This window comes from Trachurus trachurus (genome assembly GCF_905171665.1).
Source record: "Trachurus trachurus genome assembly, chromosome: 18".
NCBI lineage: Eukaryota > Metazoa > Chordata > Actinopteri > Carangiformes > Carangidae > Trachurus > Trachurus trachurus.
The window spans coordinates 13,092,869-13,111,118 of record NC_139909.1 but is presented as its reverse complement, the minus strand read 5'-3'; the positions used below and the strand labels follow the sequence as shown (position 1 = coordinate 13,111,118).

Genomic DNA, 18,250 nt, shown 5'->3' with positions numbered 1-18,250 from the left:
CCTTTTTTGGCTTCATCTTCTCCTGTGTCTGCAGCGTGTGCATGCTGGGAAACAGAACCATCAACGGTCACGAGATCATCAACAACGAGTGCGCCAAAATCATCCTGCGGCAGATCGAGGAGCCGGAGAGAGAGGACGCCAACTTCACCGCCGCTTACGGTGAGAGAGGCGATAGAGAAGAAGAAGATCAGTGACACTCAATCACGCTCTGTTCACATCTGTGTTTTTTTTAACCCGTCGTGTCCGTTTCCAACAGAAAACAGCACCTTGGTCCCGACCATCGGCCCGACCTTCGACCCCACCCAGGCGCCCGTCATGGTGAACAAGACCACAAATCTGTGGAAGCTGTTCTGCGACGGCCCCGACCTCAACGCCACCTGCGACGACTACTTCAGGTCCAACAACTTCTCAGAGATCGAAGGCATCCCCGGCCTCGCCAGCGGCATCATCGCAGGTAGAGAGAGACTGTGTGTGTGTGTGTGTGTGTGTGCTTAAAGGTTAAAGAAGTCCAGTTACATTCAGCACTTAAAGGACAATTCCGGGTAAATTCAATCTGGGGCTCTAGTTTCCTAATATTTTAGATCTAAAAGAATGAATCTGAAGATTTTCTTTTTAATTGCTCCTGTTTTGCAGTAGTTTTGTCGGCAGCGTATAACGAGAGCGGACCGATCTTACGTTGTTTAGGCTGTTTACATCCCACAAAACCACATTTTTTTCCACAGGCAGCGTCAGATGGCTTCAAATAAGCGGAAATGTTTGTAAACGGAGCTGTAATACAAAGTCTTGCGCGATAGTGAAGTTGGCGCGCTCAGTCTGTTTACAGGTAGAATAAACAATATCCAGACTTAACTCTCACTGCTACGAAGACGTTGTGGCTCTGAGTTGATAAAACAAGCGGGAGCTTCAGACAACATACTGAGCCATCAACTTGACTCTCATGCGAGACTTCGCAAGTTCACGCAGGATTTTGTATTACAGCTGCATTTACAAACATGCCGGCTTTTTTGAAGTAAACAAATCCCTTGGTGTGTGTTTGAAGCCATCTGACGCTGTCTGTGGAAAAAAATGTGCAGCTTTGTGGGATGTAAACAGCCTAAACAACGTAAGATTGGTCTGCTCTCATTATACACTGCCGTGGCAGGGACAGAGAGAACTACTGCAAAACAGGAGCAATTAAAACGATAATCTTCAGAATCCTTCTTTTAGACCTAAAATATTAGGAAACCAGAGCCCCAGGTTGAATTTGCCACCTTACAATGATCAATCCACTGATCACAATGGATTTTACCTCACCACAAAGAATGTGTCGTTTCCTTTTTTTATGAATTATACAGAAATAAAACATTTAATTTGTCATTGAGTGATGTAATGGTAGGATCTGGTGTTTTTGTTTTGTTTTAACTTCTGGGTCATGTTTGTGTAAATCACAGTGGCCATCTTCTTGTTTACCTCTCAACAGCACAGCCTGCTTCTCTTTATTTATTTAGCTCTATAAGAAACAACGTGGTGTTTGATTTATTTGTGAGTTCAGTGAAGGTTTTGGAGAAGTCTGTCCAACTGGACTCAAACAACATTTCTGGTCTTCCTCCTCCTCCTCCTCCTCCTCTTCTCTCAGAAAACATCTGGAGCGCGTACCTCGGTAAAGGCGACGTGGTGGAGAAAGGCTCCCTCAACTCCTCCCACTTCGGACACCCGGCGTCCACGCGGCAGCCGTACGTGTTCGCCGACATCACCACCTCCTTCACGCTGCTGGTGGGAATCTTCTTCCCCTCCGTCACAGGTACGGACTCGTTTATACGAAGGTCAACACAAACATCAGATGAGTGATACATAAAGCAACGATAATAATGAAACAGCAGAGATAAATACATCTGAATTAAGATAATACGATGAGCCTCGGCCTCTATAAATCTATTTATGATGCATATTAATACAATAATACAGCACTGGTAATGAAGGCTATTGATTCATTTAGACATTTTTCAGTTTTAATACCAATTTTTCCTCGGTTATGAAAGAGATTTTCACAGAACTAAAAAGGATAAAACTCTCTAACCTGTTGCATTATCAAAAATATCAATGTTTACATAAAGAATTGGCCCAAATTAATTACTTTAATACACATTTATTTGATTTAATATGACCCATTACAGAAGTAAACAGTGCAACTCTACAGTACAGTTGTCGGTGATAATAGTACAGATATAACAGAGGAAACGGGAAATTGCGTACATTAAAAGATCGATCGAAGGATTTTATGAATCGATATCAGATCTTTTACTACTAATTCTTATCTTTATTCTTCTTTTCCTCAGGGATCATGGCCGGTTCAAACCGGTCGGGCGACCTGAAAGACGCCCAGCGCTCGATCCCCATCGGAACGATCCTCGCCATCGTCACCACGTCCATCGTCTGTATCCTCTCATTGATAATTCACACTTTCAATATTCAGCGTCCAGTCTCTCTGCACCGTTTACATGTTTTTTTTTGTAGTTTTTTTTTTATTCTGGAAGACGATTGGACAGATCTCCTGAAGATTTTCTAAACAAACGCCATCCTCTCTCTCTCTTGTGATTTCCAGATAATTAGTTCTCTTTTAGTCGCCTTGTCTCTGACTTTTATGATTTGCGGTGTAATTATCTGCTCCAGTTTTGCTCCTGTCACGATGCTGTTAGCGTGGGGCGATAAGGACACGTTTGATTGATTTTAAATTAATGTGTTTTCCTGAGCGCCGTTCGTCCTTCAGACCTGAGCAGCGTGCTGTTGTTCGGCTCCTGCATCGACGGCGTGGTCCTCCGAGACAAGTCAGTGTGCACCTGCAGTTTGTTATCTCCTCCTGTACGTGAGATAAAGACGCACGTTTCACCGTGTTGTGAACTTGTGATATGTTTTTTGTGCAGATTTGGCGACTCGGTGAAAGGGAACCTGGTGGTGGGGACTCTGGCGTGGCCGTCGCCCTGGGTGATCGTCATCGGCTCCTTCTTCTCGACGTGCGGCGCCGGCCTCCAGTCGCTGACCGGAGCTCCTCGGCTCCTGCAGGCCATCGCCAAGGACAACATCATCCCCTTCCTGCGGGTCAGAGCTCCATTTGTTTTAAAGGGATAGTTCAACATTTTGGCAAATTGGCCCATTGCCATAATCCCTATAGTCATAGCAGTAGGTTCGTTACCTTTAATTGTTGGTGCAAGCTATTTTTAGAACGGTTTCCCTCATCAAACTCATCAAATACAAAATCCAACAACTCCAAAACGCTTTCGTGGTAAAGTTGTGACCTGCACATTCACCACGCTATGAGTTAATAACAGAACATTACGAAGCTGAGCCGTTTTCAAGGTAAATACAGAGACTGCTTGCTGAAAAACTGCCCCTGAAGGCAACGCACATTAGCGGTTTTGCATGAATTTACCTCTAAAACAACTCTGTCCCGTAACGTTCTGTTATTATCTCATAGTGTGGTGAATGTGCAGGTCACAACTTGTCCACCAGAGCGTTTTGGAGTTGTTGGATTGTGTATTTGATGAGTTTGATGAGGGAAACCAAGAAATCCCATAATGAGCCGCCGTAGCGTAGCTCTGAGCAGCTTGTGGCTCTGCTCCGCTGTTCTAAAAATAGCTTGCACCGACAATTAAAGGTAACGAACCTACTGCTAAAACTATAGGGATTATGGCAATGGGCCAATTTGCCAAAATGTTGAACTATCCCTTTAACGACAGAGACCTTTGATACATCTGTCCAGATGTTCACTGACTGTGTGTGTGTGTGTGTGTCCGTCCACCAGGTGTTTGGACACGGGAAGGCGAACGGCGAGCCGACCTGGGCGCTGCTGCTGACGGCGCTGATCGCTGAGCTGGGGATCCTCATCGCCTCGCTGGACCTGGTGGCTCCGATCCTCACGATGTGAGACACCGACCTGTCTGTGTGTTTGTGTCTCTCTCTTCTCTCTCTCTTTTTTCTCTCCTCTTCTCCTCTCCTCTTTCTCCACCCCTCCTCCTCTCCCTTCTCTCCTCCCCTCTTCTTTCCTCTCTACTCTCCTCCTCTCCTTTCCTCTCTTCTATTTTCTCTCCTCTTCTCTTTCCTCTCTCCTCTTCTTTTCTCTTCTCTTCTCTTTTCTTCTCTTCTCCTTTTTTTTCTCTCCTCCTCTCCTCTCCTCTCCTCTCCTCTCTCCTCCCCTCTCCTCTCCTCTCCTCCTCTCCTCTTTCCTCTCTACTCTCCTCCTCTCCTTTCCTCTCTTCTATTGTCTCTCCTCTCCTCTTTCTCCACCCCCTCCTCCTCTCCCTTCTCTCCTCCTCCTCCCCTCTTTCCTCTCTACTCTCCTCCTCTCCCTTCTATTTTCTCTCCTCTTCTCTTTCCTCTCTCCTCCTCTTATCTCCTCTTCTCTTCTCCTTTTTTTCTCTCCTCTCCTCTCCTCCCCTCCCTTCCTCTCCTCCCCTCCCCTCCCCTCTCCTCTCCTCTCCTCTCCTCTCCTCTCCTCTCCTTCTCTCCTCTCCTCTCGTGTCACTAACACGACGACTTCTCTCTCCACTCAGGTTTTTCCTCATGTGTTATCTGTTTGTGAACCTGGCCTGTGCCCTCCAGACGCTCCTCAGGACGCCCAACTGGAGGCCGCGCTTCTCCTACTACCACTGGTACACACACACACACACACACACACACACACACACACACACATGTATGAACACACGCTGATCTGTGCCTCTTCGTGCTCGTCTTGTGTCCAGGACCTTGTCATTTTTGGGGATGACTATCTGCCTGGCGCTCATGTTCATATCCTCTTGGTACTACGCAATCGTTGCCATGGTGATCGCGGGCATGATCTACAAATACATTGAGTATCACGGGTATGTTGCCATGGAGATGTATCCCACCCCACATCACATGAATGTACTGTACATGTACAGCATGGTCAAGAAGAGTTGGTGTGTGTATGTGTTTTTAGTGTTTGTCAGTTTGTTTCCAGCATGATGAGTCGTCTCGCTGAGTGTGTGTGTGTGTGTGTGTGTCGGCAGAGGTCACGTCACACCTCACACTGTATATCGTCATATGTGTGTGTGTATATTTAACCCACGTGTGTCCGTGTGTGTGTGTGTATCAGAGCGGAGAAAGAGTGGGGGGATGGGATCCGCGGTCTGTCGCTGAGCGCCGCCCGCTACGCCCTCCTGAGGCTGGAGGAGGGGCCGCCGCACACCAAGAACTGGAGGTAAACGACTGCTACACGGGAAAAAAACAACATTTTATTTTATTCTATTTTCTTTTCTTTTTCTTTTTTCTTTCACATCCTCTGAGCTTTAGTTTTAATAACCTGAAGGAGACATTTTGCCTCACACGTCAGCCAGAGATTGCGAGATGAAATTAGAGTCCAGATGTTGATGTTCCCAGGAAGATGTGGACCTGAAATGACCTCTAGTCGTAGCTGTGGTTTTATTTACAAGAACATTTACTGTAAATTCTCCAATAGAAGCTCTGGCTTTTATTAACTTGAACTACTTAACTGACCCGGCTTATATTAGAGACTTTTATTGAATTTTTAACTAATGTTATGCTCAGCAAAGATCGTTCTCAAATTGTTCTGTTGTTACTGTTTTAAAGAGAAAGAGAAGGAAAGAGTCGGATCCAGAGCAGCATTCATTTAGAAGTTTGATCAGCAGCAATTAAACTTCTAGTAAATAAATAATTGCAGCTCTGGCCACAGACTGTTTAACGGCTCTGGCTCTTTCCCTGGGTCAGTCCGAGTTCTCAACGGGCCGGGCTGAACAACAGGACCAGTTGCGCCGGGTTTGGGTCGAATATGATTTATTTGTTGAGCACTTTAGTGGAGCAAAGTGCTGCAAAGAGTAATAAATAAAAAGCATCAGAAATAAAAGACATAACAGCTCACATAAGGCATAGAATTACATATAAATACCAATAAAATCAATTAAAAGACATAAAGACATACAAAAATAATAGCTGTACAGTAAAATAAGATAAAATAAAACATGTACTACAAATAACTTGGATTGTGGCTGCGATCGGGCTGAGAATGAATGCTTTTGAGACTGGGTCTTGTTTAATTTTCAGCTTTAGCATGAATTAAGCAGCGTAGAAACTCCTCAAAATGGGTGGTCGTGGGCTTTGAGAGGTTTTGTACATTCACAAGAATTTTCAGACGATAAAAATAGCCCCCGACTCAGCTTTTATTTGAGAATTTACGGTGCATTGCTGCTGAAAATACCAAACTAAACGCACTGTAACCAGAGTAACTGGTCATATCTGCCGTGTGTTACATCATCACAACAACATCCGACCAGAGTGTGTAGGAGAAACCTGAACATGTACAAACCTCCGCTCCGTCCTGTCTCCTCCAGGCCTCAGCTGCTGGTGTTACTAAAACTGGACGAGGACGCCCACGTCAAATCTCCTCGTCTGTTGACGTTCGCCAGCCAGCTGAAGGCGGGAAAGGGCCTGACCATCGTCGGCACCGTCGTCTCCGGAAACTTCCTGCAGAGCTACGGGGAAGCGCTGGCGGCCGAGCAGGTGGGAACAATTGACTTTATGGAGTCGCAGTCGTTTAGGGCTGCAGCTATTGATTATTTGTGTAATCGATTGAGTAATCAAGTAATCGAATACAGTGTTTTAGCTTATTAAATTTCTATATTAGAAGGATGTGATTGCAAATGAACAATCAATAATTGATTGTGTGACGTACTGATACGCTCACAAAATATATCTGTATAATATCTGTGCATCTTAAACGAAAAAAGGGGAGGGAGAGACAAAGAAAGAAAGAAGGAAAGAGGGAGAGAGAGAGGAAAAAAGAATGGGGGACAGAAAGAAAGAAAAAGAGGGAGAAGGAGAGAAAGAAAGAAAGAGGGAGGGAGGTAGAGAAAGAAAGAAAGAAAGAAAGAAAGAAAGAAAGAAAGAAAGAAAGAAAGAAAGAGGGGGATAGAGAGAGGAAAAAGAAAGAGGGAGAGAGAAAGAAAGAAAGAAAAAAATAGGGGGATAGAGAGAGAAAGAAATAAAGAAAGGGGGAGAGAGGAAAAAGAAAGAGGGGGCAGAAAGAAAGAAAGGGGAGGGAGGGAGAGAAAGAAAGAGAGGGGGAGAGAGAGAGGAGAAAAAGAAAGGGGGACAGAAAGAAAGAGAAAGAAAGGGGGTGAAAAAGCAAGAGGGGGAGAGAAGAAAAAGGAAAGGGAAAGAAGGGGAGGGGAGAAAGAAAGGGGGACAGAAAGAAAGTGGGGCAGGGAGGTAGAGAGAGAAAGAAAGAGGCAAGAAAAAGGAAAAAGAAAGTGGGAGGGAGAGAGAAAGGGAAAAAAAGAGGGGGAGAGAGAGGAAAAAGAAAGAGGGGGGGGGGTAAGAGGGGGAGAAAGAGGGAGAGAGCTCTCTATGAACAGAGGATCCAGGAACTCGTCCTCTAAACTAAAGCTTTATTCCTCCTCCTCCTCCTCAGACCCTGAAGCACCTGATGGACAAGGAGCGGGTGAAGGGGTTCTGTAAGTGCATCGTGGCCCAGAAGCCGCGCGAGGGAATCAGCCACATGATCCAGTCGAGCGGCCTGGGCGGCATGAAGCCCAACACGGTGGTGATGGGCTGGCCGCACGCGTGGAGGCAGAGCGAGGACCCGCAGAGCTGGAAGACCTTCATCAGTCAGTCACACCTTCTCTTCTCTTCTCTTCTCTTCTCTTCTCTTCTCTTCTCTTCTCTTCTCTTCTCTTCTCTTCTCTTCTCTTCTCTTCTCTTCTCTTCTCTTGTGTCTCCTCTCCTCTTTCCTCTCTCCTCTCTTCTATTTTATCTCATCTTCTCTTTCCTATCTTCTCTTCTTTTTCCTCTCTCCTCTCCTCTCTTTTCTTCTATTGTCTCTCCTCTACTCTCCTCTTTTTATCTCCTCTTCTCTTTCCTCTCTCCTCTCCTCCTCGTATCTGCTCTCCTCTTCTCTTTCCTCTCTTTTCTTCTATTGTCTCTCCTCTCCTCTCCTCTTTTTATCTCCTCTTCTCTTTCCTCTCTCCTCTCCTCCTCGTATCTGCTCTCCTCTTCTCTTTCCTCTCTCCTGTCCTCCTCTTATCTCCTCTCTTCTCTTCTCTTCTCTTCTCTTCTCTTCTCTTCTCTTCTCTTCTCTTCTCTTCTCTTCTCTTCTCTTCTCTTCTCTTCTCTTCTCTTCTCTTCTATTGTCTCTCCTCTCCTCTTTTTATCTCCTCTTCTCTTTCCTCTCTCCTCTCCTCCTCTTATCTCCTCTCCTCTTCTCTTTCCTCTCTCCTCTCCTCCTCTTATCTCCTCTCTTCTCTCTCTTCTCTCCTCTTCTACGTTTTCCAGTTTTTCTAAAGTGTGTTTTGAAAAATCAAAAATGTTTCTACTCTAACACGTTAGAGGATGGATCATGGGATGTTGTTGTTGTTATGGTAACTAACGGCGCCCCCTGTCTTCCGTCCAGACACGGTGCGGGTGACCACGGCCGCGCACCTCGCCCTGCTGGTGCCCAAGAACATCTCCCTGTTCCCTAGCAACAGCGAACCCTGCACCGAGGGCTACATCGACGTCTGGTGGATCGTCCATGACGGAGGGATGTTGATGCTGCTGCCGTTCCTGCTGCGCCAGCACAAGGTCCGTTTCTACACCTCCAGACTCTTCTTCTTTACCTTCTTCACCTTCTTCACTTTTTGGGAGGCTCTCTGCTTTTTTTACTCTATTGACAAGTGTTTTTAGTCTTTTTATTCAAACTTTTACAACACACACAGTGTTTATTTATGGGGCGGGATACAGCAAAGAGAATAAGGCCATGTGACAACTACTGAATTTTAGGGGTGGGAGAAAAAATCGATTCACATAAATATCGCAATATCTTTTATGACGATTTTTAAATCAATTTTTTTTTTCAAAAATCAATTTTTTTTTTTTTTTTTTAATATTTGTGCAATGTGCATTTGTTAGCCTTTTTTACATACAGAGTACAGGTTTTGAAAAGGGTTATAAGGGTATATAAAGTTCACTTTATAATGGAGTATGTTAATTTATAGGCTCCTACAGTGTTTGTGTGCAGATAAATGTTAAAAATGCAGACTAAAAATCGAGAGAATCGGCAATATCGTAGAATCGCAATTTAAATCGAATCGCCATTCAAAAAATCGTAGAAGAATCGAATCGGGAGAAAAGCATATCGTCCCAGCCCTACTGAATTTTATTGTGGGGGAAGCAAAGATAGCGATCTACTACATCTCGAGGAGAAACAAAATGCAAGGCCAGGCGGGTGTAGAGGCGTCCGCAGTGTGGCGCTCTAACATCCGCTGCAGGATCAGACTGGAGTTCGCATTTTATAGATTGATGGGAGACCTGGGAAGCTTCTCAGACATTTGGTGCCACGACAACGTCCTGCGTGCTGTTGTAAACAATGAACTTTCTTTTACCAGTGTGCTGAACAACTGACAGAGTACCTATTTATCTATTTATTGATTGATTGATTGATTTCAGGGTATCCGCGGGGTCTTGAAAAGTATTAAAAGGTGATAAATCAATTTTGGGAAAATTAAGACCCTTAAAAAGTCTTTTCACGACTTAATAAAGTCTTAAATTTTGAAGGTTTTTTTTCTGAATTAGCTGTCCAAGAGTTTGAGTCCTAAAAAACATTGTAAAAGTGTGTGAATTTATTCATTTTATCAAAAAACAAAGATGAACCGGTACATAAAAAAGAAAAGAAGATTGTTGTTTTTGTTTTTTGAGAGTGTTTTTCTGATAAACTTTGCCTTTGATTTATTATCCCAGCCTATTTTGAATTCTGTTGTATCATAGTGGTCTATAGTCTTTATCACAAACTAAAACTGTTACGTTAAAAGTGTCACTGATGTAAATGGTTACAGCTTGAAGTGGCGGTGAGGTATTGAAAAATATTGAGAAGGTCTTGAAAAAGTCATAAAAAGGTATTAGAATTAACTTCAAGATTCCTGTATATACGCTGGATTTGGGGTTGTTTGTGTGTATGAATGTGTTCCAACCTCTTCCAACCTCGCTGCAGCTCTAGTTGAACTCTTATCCTAACCCTAACCCTCTGACCCGACTGGGCTGAATCTACTGAGACACAAACACAAACATGAATACATCTTTCTCTCTCTCTCTCGTCTCCTCTCCGCCTCAGGCCTGGCGTAAATGTGGGATGCGGATCTTCACGGTGGCTCAGATGGAGGATAACTCGATCCAGATGAAGAAGGACCTGGCAACCTTCCTCTATCACCTGCGTATCGAGGCCGAGGTGGAGGTCGTTGAGATGGTGCGCCGCCCGTCATCGTTTATCATTCGATTTGTAGATTTACACTCAAGCGGATTGAATTTAGTTTCATGAGAAGCAGTAAAAAAAAATGTTGTGATATAATATGAGGATTATAAATCAGCTCAACACCTTTAAACCTTGTTGAAATAATCTTATTCACCTCTGTGTCACATATGTTCAACATGAGCTTCTTCCTCTGTCACATCTAAACTAAACTCATCTACTGCTTTACACTGAAACCACCCACTCTGTTTCTTTAAATGGAAATCTTCTGCATATATTGTGCAGTGTTTATTAGTGTTGTAGTACCCGAGACAAGATTTTTTCTCAAGACCACAGCTGCAGTAACATCTCTTCTTTTTTTTTCAGCAGCAAATGTCTCTGTCACTTGCTCACTTTGGTTTTTGCATGCACTTCAATAACTTTAAGATAATTAAAGTTGTTCTACTAAAGGCTTGTGTAACCATCTGAAAAACCTGGTTGCACCCGTTTTTTAAAAGTGGGAGAGACTTCAGCAGGGTCTGTGTTGTGTTCTTCTGTTCAATCCAAACTTCTTTTCATTAAATTAAATATAGAAAATTATAGATTTTATATAAAATTATCTTTTCTTTTTAGCTGACAGTGTAAATATCAAGTTCTGGCACTGAATACAGCAATGGTCTTTAAAGGGATCTCTTGGTCTCTGTTAATACAAATTTTCTGTGAATGAACCCTTGAACCCAACGATTCTCATCTCTATAAAAACGGCCTCCTTGTCTCTTTGTTCCTCTCGCAGCACGACAGCGACATCAGTGCGTACACCTACGAGAGGACGCTGATGATGGAGCAGAGGTCTCAGATGCTCAGACAGATGCGTCTGTCCAAATCCGACCGGGAAAGAGAGGTGAGTTTCGCGCCCAATGAGGAGAGAGATTGTTGTGTTAGATTAGATTTGCACATCATGGCAGCCAGGATCTCAAACTGTCTCCACCTGTAGTTTAAAAAAAACAAAAACAACTTTCATTTTAAACTTGTAAACTCATCTGCGTGACTGGGGAGGTGTGTATTATTTTATTCTGGTGATGGGTTTAGAGGTGGTGGAGGTTTGTTTGATTGATTGCTTGCTTGAGTTTGGCTCATTATTTTTTTTTTTTTTAAATACTCATGGGTTGTATAGGAGACGGGCTACAACACGTATCATCTCTGATCTGTCTGTGAATGTCGTGCATCATTTTTATCAGGGAAACCCTGGTAGGAGCAGCGGTAGGCCAGAGGCAGGTGGAGCTACAAGGTCTCAGGTGAGGTCAGTGGTTATGGCCAGCTGTAAGTTCACTCCTTTCTATAAAAAAAAACTTAAACTGTGCAGGACGATGGTGAGGCAGTAAACAGACACTGTAGCTCACAATTGTTGTGCATGGATAGTTATTTATTATTGATTGTTTAAAAAAATATGTAATGCTTGTGTGTTTTAAAACAGAAAGAGTGTGTGCTAATATATACATTGTATAATCATTAGATTTTTTTTTATTTTAAAACCAACATATTAGCAATTTGTGTAGCTTTAGAAAGTTATGAGTTGCCTCTGGTAGGAGGATGGGGAGAGTTTAGGGATTACACGTTTTAAAACTTTGATACTTGAAGCTGTAAAACGACAGAGATTTGGTTGTTCGACTTAAATCCAGTGGAGATTTGACACGGTGGTCGAGGTCTGGGGTCAGTTAGCCGTACCTGCACGAGCACGTTGGGCTCTAGAGATGAAAGAAGTGGCTTTGAGATGATTAGTTTCTTCTATGGTTTCTATATAAAACATGTAGGTAGAGTGTGAGTTGTAGGAAAAGAAGATATACAGTACGTATATTATTTGGTGGGTTTTTTGTGGTATTTCAAATACTAATAAGACGTATCGGGGAAGAGAGAGCGACGTGTTAGAGGATTGGATAAAAGGGAAGGATATTTGATTTGCAGTGGTGCATTCAAGGACACAGGAAGCAGCAAGATTTGTTAAGAGTTTGACTTGAAATTTAATTTGTAGTTTTAAATATCAAAGTCAAAGTCTGGTTTAACATTGTGACCGATCTGTGGATGATTTTCTCTCCGTCACGGTCGGTTCTCAATAGCGGGTTCGCTGGAGCTTTGACGACGTAAGTTCACGTGTTCACGCGGTAGTGACGCAGCAGCAGAAGTAGACGTAGTCGTACAGGCAAAGAGGTTTTTTATTAGAGATCAGCGCAACTGAATCCTTCAGAGAAAAACAAAACACGACGCAGAGAAAGTGAACAAACACGTCTGAGCACATTGAGAATCAGTAGAAGGTGTTTTACAGGCCGTTAATTACGTGGTTATGTCTGGAAATAGTCAAGAAATAACAATTGTGTCATAATGTCTAGAAATAGCCTAGAAATCAATTTCATAGTAGTGTCGAGAAATATTGCCATGAAATAATGACTGATCGATTGTGTAGAAATAGCATGAAAAGCATGTGTAATATTTTGCCTTTATGAAAAACATGACATTACTATGAAATTGACAGTTATTTCTTGGGTATTTCTTGACATTATCACGTAATTAGCGGCCTGTAAATTAATAAAAGGTTACCTTTGTCCCTCAAAACACCACAGATGAAGAAACTAGAGTATTGAATTGGCCAATCCAACATAGTTTTACATAGATTTTATTTTATAGGAGGGAAACTGGGATTATTTATCATGTCAGATTACAAGTGACAAGACATTGCAATGACAGAGTCTGTCCACAGGGGGGCGCTGATCAATTATTAACACTGGAAAGATGAGAGACAGCAACAGTTGAGATAATAATTAAAGTATTAAATAAATTAATCAATACCGTAAACGACGACGATGAAAGTCCAAATCATAGCTCATGATAAAATGATTAAATCTGTTATTGTTTAAATTGTTCTCATCTGAAGGATTCAAGTCGAGGTTTTTTGAGTTTGTCCAGATTCATATAACGATTTAAACGCTCACCTGAGTCAAATGTGTTTCCCACAATAAAAAAACAACATCAGAGCAGTAAATAAGTTGTTTTTATTCATTATTACCTCTGAATCACATTTGACCCAGGCGTGCCCCCGTAGTCCCCCCCCTAGACTAGACTTAGACGTGTTGTTGTCGTGGTAGCGGCGGGTCAGGTGACTGTGTGTTGTCTGCAGGTGTATCTCTCCCCCAGGTACAGGAGCTCTGGCGTCACGGCACACGGCTGCACAGGAGGCAGAGGCAGACAGGTACAGGTGCACAGACAGACAGACAGAGAGACAGAGAGAGAGAGAGACAGACAGAGAGAGAGAGAGAGGGATGTAGAGGAGAAAGAAAGAAAGAAAGAAAACTGTTGTCAAGGTGACGAGATGAAGGAGAACACGTCTTGTTTTCTGTCCGTCTCCCCGAACCCTCATTAGGCTCAGCTGGTGAAGGATCGTAACTCGATGCTGCGTCTCACCAGCATCGGCTCGGACGACGACGACGACACGGACGGCGGCGACAGGGTTTCCAGTAGCGGCGTCGGTATCGGTGTCGGTAGCAGCAGCATCATCGGCATCGGAGGCGGAGGAGGCGGTGGTGGAGGAGGAGGAGGAGGAGGCGGAGGAGGAGGAGGAGGAGGAGGAGGAGGAGGAGGCGGCAGCTCGGAGCATCACCGCCGAGTTCAGATGACCTGGACCAAAGAGAAGACGTCGCAGTACAGAGCCACGCACTCGGGCTGCTCCACGCCAGAGGGGTTCAGAGACATGCTGAGCATCAGGCCGTGAGTGCAACACAAACACAAACACGCCACTGCCGCCATTTGGTTAAAGGGATAGTTCAACATTTTGGCAAATTGGCCCATTGCTATAATCCCTATAGTTTTAGGAGTAGGTTTGTTACCTTTAATTGTCGGTGAAAGCTCATTTTCCCTCATCAAACTCATCAAATACACAATCCAACAACTCCACAACGCTCTGGTGGACAAGTTGTGGCCTGCCTTGCCTCTAAAACAACGTTCTGTTATTATCTCATAGCGTGGTAAATGTGCAGGTCACAACTTGTCCACCAGAGTGTTTTGGAGTTGTTGGATTGTGTATTTGATGAGTTTGATGAGGGAAACCAAGAAATCCCATTAGCCTCCATAGCGTAGCTCTGAGCAGCTCGCGGCTCTGCTCCGCCGTTCTAAAAATAGCTTGCACCGACAATTAAAGGTAACGAACCTACTGCTATGACTATAGGGATTATGGCAATGGGCCAATTTGCCAAAATGTTGAACTATCCCTTTAACACACACACAACACACAGGTTGGTTGACGGACCTTCTTCCCTCTGCGTCTTTCAGGGATCACTCCAACGTCAGGCGGATGCACACCGCCGTCAAACTCAACGAGGTCATCGTCAACAAATCCCACGACGCACGGCTCGTCCTGCTCAACATGCCGGGACCGCCGAGGAACCCGGACGGAGACGAGAACTGTATCCTCATCTCGTCTGAACGATGACGATGTTTACTGTCTTTTTCTGTGTTTATTAACTGTTTGATGTTTAACAAAGTCAAAGTTTTATTTATTCGTCTCCTGTGGGAGAAACGAGGCCAGAGAGACAGGAGACCTGGAGGCTTCTGTGGTTTAATTTACATTTCCAAAAGGCTAATTTGCAGATTGTTTCACTCAAATCAGTATTTATTTTATTTAGTGCAACAGTGACTCTCAGTTTAGCTGTTGTTACCAGATTTTATCAGCTGCAGGTGAAGTTGAGTGAACCTCAGCTGACTGACGGTTCGTATGAAGGACGTGAACTTAAAGAGGAAGAATGAGGAAAATGTGAAATTCTTTAACATCCCTGTTTGGGCAGGTTAATTTCAACACTTGAACAGTGGAAAAGGGTTTAATTAATTAAATCGAGTATTTAAACCTTAATGTGTTTTAGAGTTAAAATCGTGAGTTTTTTTTTTTTTATCATTTAGAAACTGTCATCTGGCATTTTGACCGTAACATCTTTGTTGGTGTCCATTATCACTTTTTTAACGGACACCCTGCAGCCAATCAGAATCGAGTATTCGCCCAGACCGTGGTATAAATTACAATGTTGTGTCATTAACAAAAAAAAAGCGTGTGTGATGTTTCCACCTCTGTGCTCCTTGACTCGTGGTGCAGACATGGAGTTCCTGGAGGTTTTAACAGAAGGCCTGGAGCGCGTCCTGTTGGTGAGAGGCGGAGGAAGTGAGGTCATCACCATCTACTCCTGAACGGACACGCACACACAAACAAAAAAACAAAACAAAACATGAAACAACGGAGGAAGTTAGTGTAAAAGACGTGAAGAGCGAAGGGAGGCGGATCGGCCTGTGAGCTCTGTTTGGGGGGGAAGGGGCGGGGGTGATGGAGTGAGAACCGTCATTGGCCGGCTGCAGCGTCAGTCTTCACGCCCGACACCCACCTCACCCACCTCACCTCACCCCCACACTCACCCACTCACCCTCTCACCCACCCCACGCCTCTTTTCCTTTCATTTTTCTACACTTGTACCTTCACAACGAGGGTTTCCATTCTACTTATGTCGAGCTACAGAAAGAAACGCCAACACAACTCCACCAACGAACGAACGAACGAAAACTAACAAAACAGGTGTGCGTGTGTGTTTGTGTGTTTTTTTGTTTGTTTTTTTGGAAAGTTATCCATCTGAAGGAGGTCGGGTTTTATCGGTGAAGGGGACCAGCGTTGTGTTTAAAGAGAGAAAGAGAGAGAGAGGGGGAGGGAGAGAGTGTCGGGGCCGCGGACCAGCGAGCGACGAAGCGTAGAGAAGAGCGCGAGGCGAGGCGTCCCAGAACGGAGCAGTCTTTGCACTGACGAGACTCAGGGTTTGCTTTTTGTACAGAATGTATTTTGGAGGCAGGTGTGCGTGAATGTCCCAATCAAGTGTTTTTTTTTTGTTTCTCTCTTTTTTTTTTTTTTTTCTCCTCGAAGAACATCTCAATAAGTTTATTCCAGTGCAAAAAACTGGTGGAGTCGCACTCTGAACACTGAGGTGCAGAGTGCAGAAACGTTGCGTCGTCTCCTTTTTACTTGACAGTGTTAAAGGAGACTGAAGGAAGAAGACGAAGAAGTGGTGATCGGTTGCATATCAATAATATATCCTGGGCCTCTTCGTATCCAATCGTATCAAATTTAGTCCAAAATCAGGTTTTTATTTATCATCCACGGTTATTTTCTACTTCTTGTGTCTGTTTTGTCTGAACTCGCTGCTGTTTCTCACATCATCTACTCTCTCTGTGTATGGAAAACCATCTCTGCCCAGAAGAAACAAACAAAGTTTAGAAGTTGATGATCATGAAAAGCATAACTGGATCAAGGTGAATGAAAATTTGGATGTTGCATCTTAAAGGAATAGTTCACCAAAAAATTAAATTCACCCTCATGCTGATGAATACTCCAGAGTAGTTTTTATTCCTCAGAGTGCATCTGGAGACCCGGGAGGGCGGTTCATAGTCCAACGAAAACTAAAACTACACAAAAAAACATTTAATCTTCCTCCACACTGCTCGTCCGCTGCAATCCAAGTGTCCTGAAGGGATATAGTCCAGAGTTTACTGTAAACATACCTCGTTTAGGACATTTTTACAGCCTAAACAGTCCTGTATTGAATTTGCCTTGGGCGTTCTCTCGCATTCACGCAATTCACGCTTGCATCGATGAGCAGCGTGGAGGAATATTACAATGTTTTTGTGTAGATTTATGGACGTTTTTGTGTCGGTTTTTGTGTTGACTCTCATATAAAGATTTCGTTGGATTACGAACCGGCCTCCAGGGTCTCCAGATGCACTTTAAGGAATAAAAAACTACTCCGGAGTATTAATCAGAATGAGGGTGAGTCAATACTGACTGAATTTCATTTTTTGGTGAACTATTCCTTTAATTATTTAATAATGGAAAATATAAGTAAAAATATAATTAGGCCCATATGAGGAGATTAAGAGTAAAAGAGTAAAAACTGAATTTGTACAATTAGTCCTGGCAAGCCGAACTGTGGAGATCGAATAAATCAGTAACTTTGATTTTGACTTTTGTCAAAATTGTGAGATAGATTCCAATTTATAGGTAAAGTGAGACGAAAATAAGATTTTAATTTAAATTTTACACAGCTTATAAGTCATACTCATTCATTTATTTTCTATACCGCTTATCCTGCACTAGGGTCACGGGTGAGCTGGAGCCATAAGTCATACTAAATAAATAAAAATTGGTCAAGTCAAAATTATTTGATAAATGTCTTAAATGACAGAACTTCATCTCATAATTCAGATTTCTTATTATCATGTGTATTTTATTTTTCCATGATGTGTTGTGTGTTTTAATCTTGGCAGAGATGGACCTCCGTACTTTTATTCATATTACATATCATGGTTAAAAAAAGCATAAATGTGCAATTACCACCCGACTCACACACATATCTTTTATTTATCAGTGAATTAAACACCAGCAGTCGCTCTGCTCTCGTGTGTGTTGTCCCAGGAAAACTAATTAAATGAATCAAACCACTTCTTTAAGGAAGTAAAAAATCAGAGTTTTTTTTCTCTGGTGTCGTGCCATAAACCGGCCCCACGTTGGACTGCATGTGAGTAGTTAGTGCGTTAGAGAGTAGAGACGCCAAGCGAGGTCACACTCTGTGGTGGTGGTCGTTGTTCTCGTCGTCATCGTGGTTGCGAAGGCCTTGGAAAGGGAAGAACCTGGACAGTATTGTTGACACACTGGACCATCGTGGAGAGGAGAGGACCACTGCACTGCATGCTGTCACAGTGTCATCGTCACTCAGAGACAAGTGTGTGTGTCTGTGTGAGTGTGAGTGTGTGTGTGTACAACAACATGTGGATGCTTCATATTGTTCATTAACACGGCAGATTGTGTTCTCCATTCCTTCTCATGAGAAAATCTGCTGCGCTGTGTCGTGCGTGAGCTTGTGCCCTCAAACTCTCCACTTCACCATACACCTGAAATTCACACCTGCTTTCTCTGTGTGTGTGAGTTTGTGTGTCTGAAAGAAGAGTGTGTGTGCGTGTGTGAATGTG

At 43.4% G+C, this 18,250-nt stretch overlaps 1 protein-coding gene across 1 annotated transcript in view; it reads left to right on the top strand.

Annotated features, from left to right (window-relative positions):
* The window catches only part of slc12a6 (solute carrier family 12 member 6), a 41,924-nt gene extending 25,348 nt beyond the window's left edge, over positions 1-16,576 (top strand). The window contains exons 9-27 of the mRNA XM_083993241.1: positions 35-159; positions 257-454; positions 1,616-1,780; positions 2,316-2,414; positions 2,747-2,804; positions 2,901-3,075; positions 3,779-3,897; positions 4,527-4,625; positions 4,719-4,838; positions 5,093-5,197; positions 6,345-6,513; positions 7,424-7,619; positions 8,402-8,571; positions 10,097-10,228; positions 11,004-11,111; positions 11,449-11,505; positions 13,623-13,966; positions 14,528-14,661; positions 15,342-16,576. Of these exons, the coding sequence (XP_083849367.1) occupies positions 35-159; positions 257-454; positions 1,616-1,780; positions 2,316-2,414; positions 2,747-2,804; positions 2,901-3,075; positions 3,779-3,897; positions 4,527-4,625; positions 4,719-4,838; positions 5,093-5,197; positions 6,345-6,513; positions 7,424-7,619; positions 8,402-8,571; positions 10,097-10,228; positions 11,004-11,111; positions 11,449-11,505; positions 13,623-13,966; positions 14,528-14,661; positions 15,342-15,433 (2,665 nt within the window). The 3' untranslated portion in view covers positions 15,434-16,576. The remainder of the gene's footprint in view (positions 1-34; positions 160-256; positions 455-1,615; positions 1,781-2,315; positions 2,415-2,746; positions 2,805-2,900; positions 3,076-3,778; positions 3,898-4,526; positions 4,626-4,718; positions 4,839-5,092; positions 5,198-6,344; positions 6,514-7,423; positions 7,620-8,401; positions 8,572-10,096; positions 10,229-11,003; positions 11,112-11,448; positions 11,506-13,622; positions 13,967-14,527; positions 14,662-15,341) is intronic.
* Positions 16,577-18,250: the final 1,674 nt, after the last annotated feature.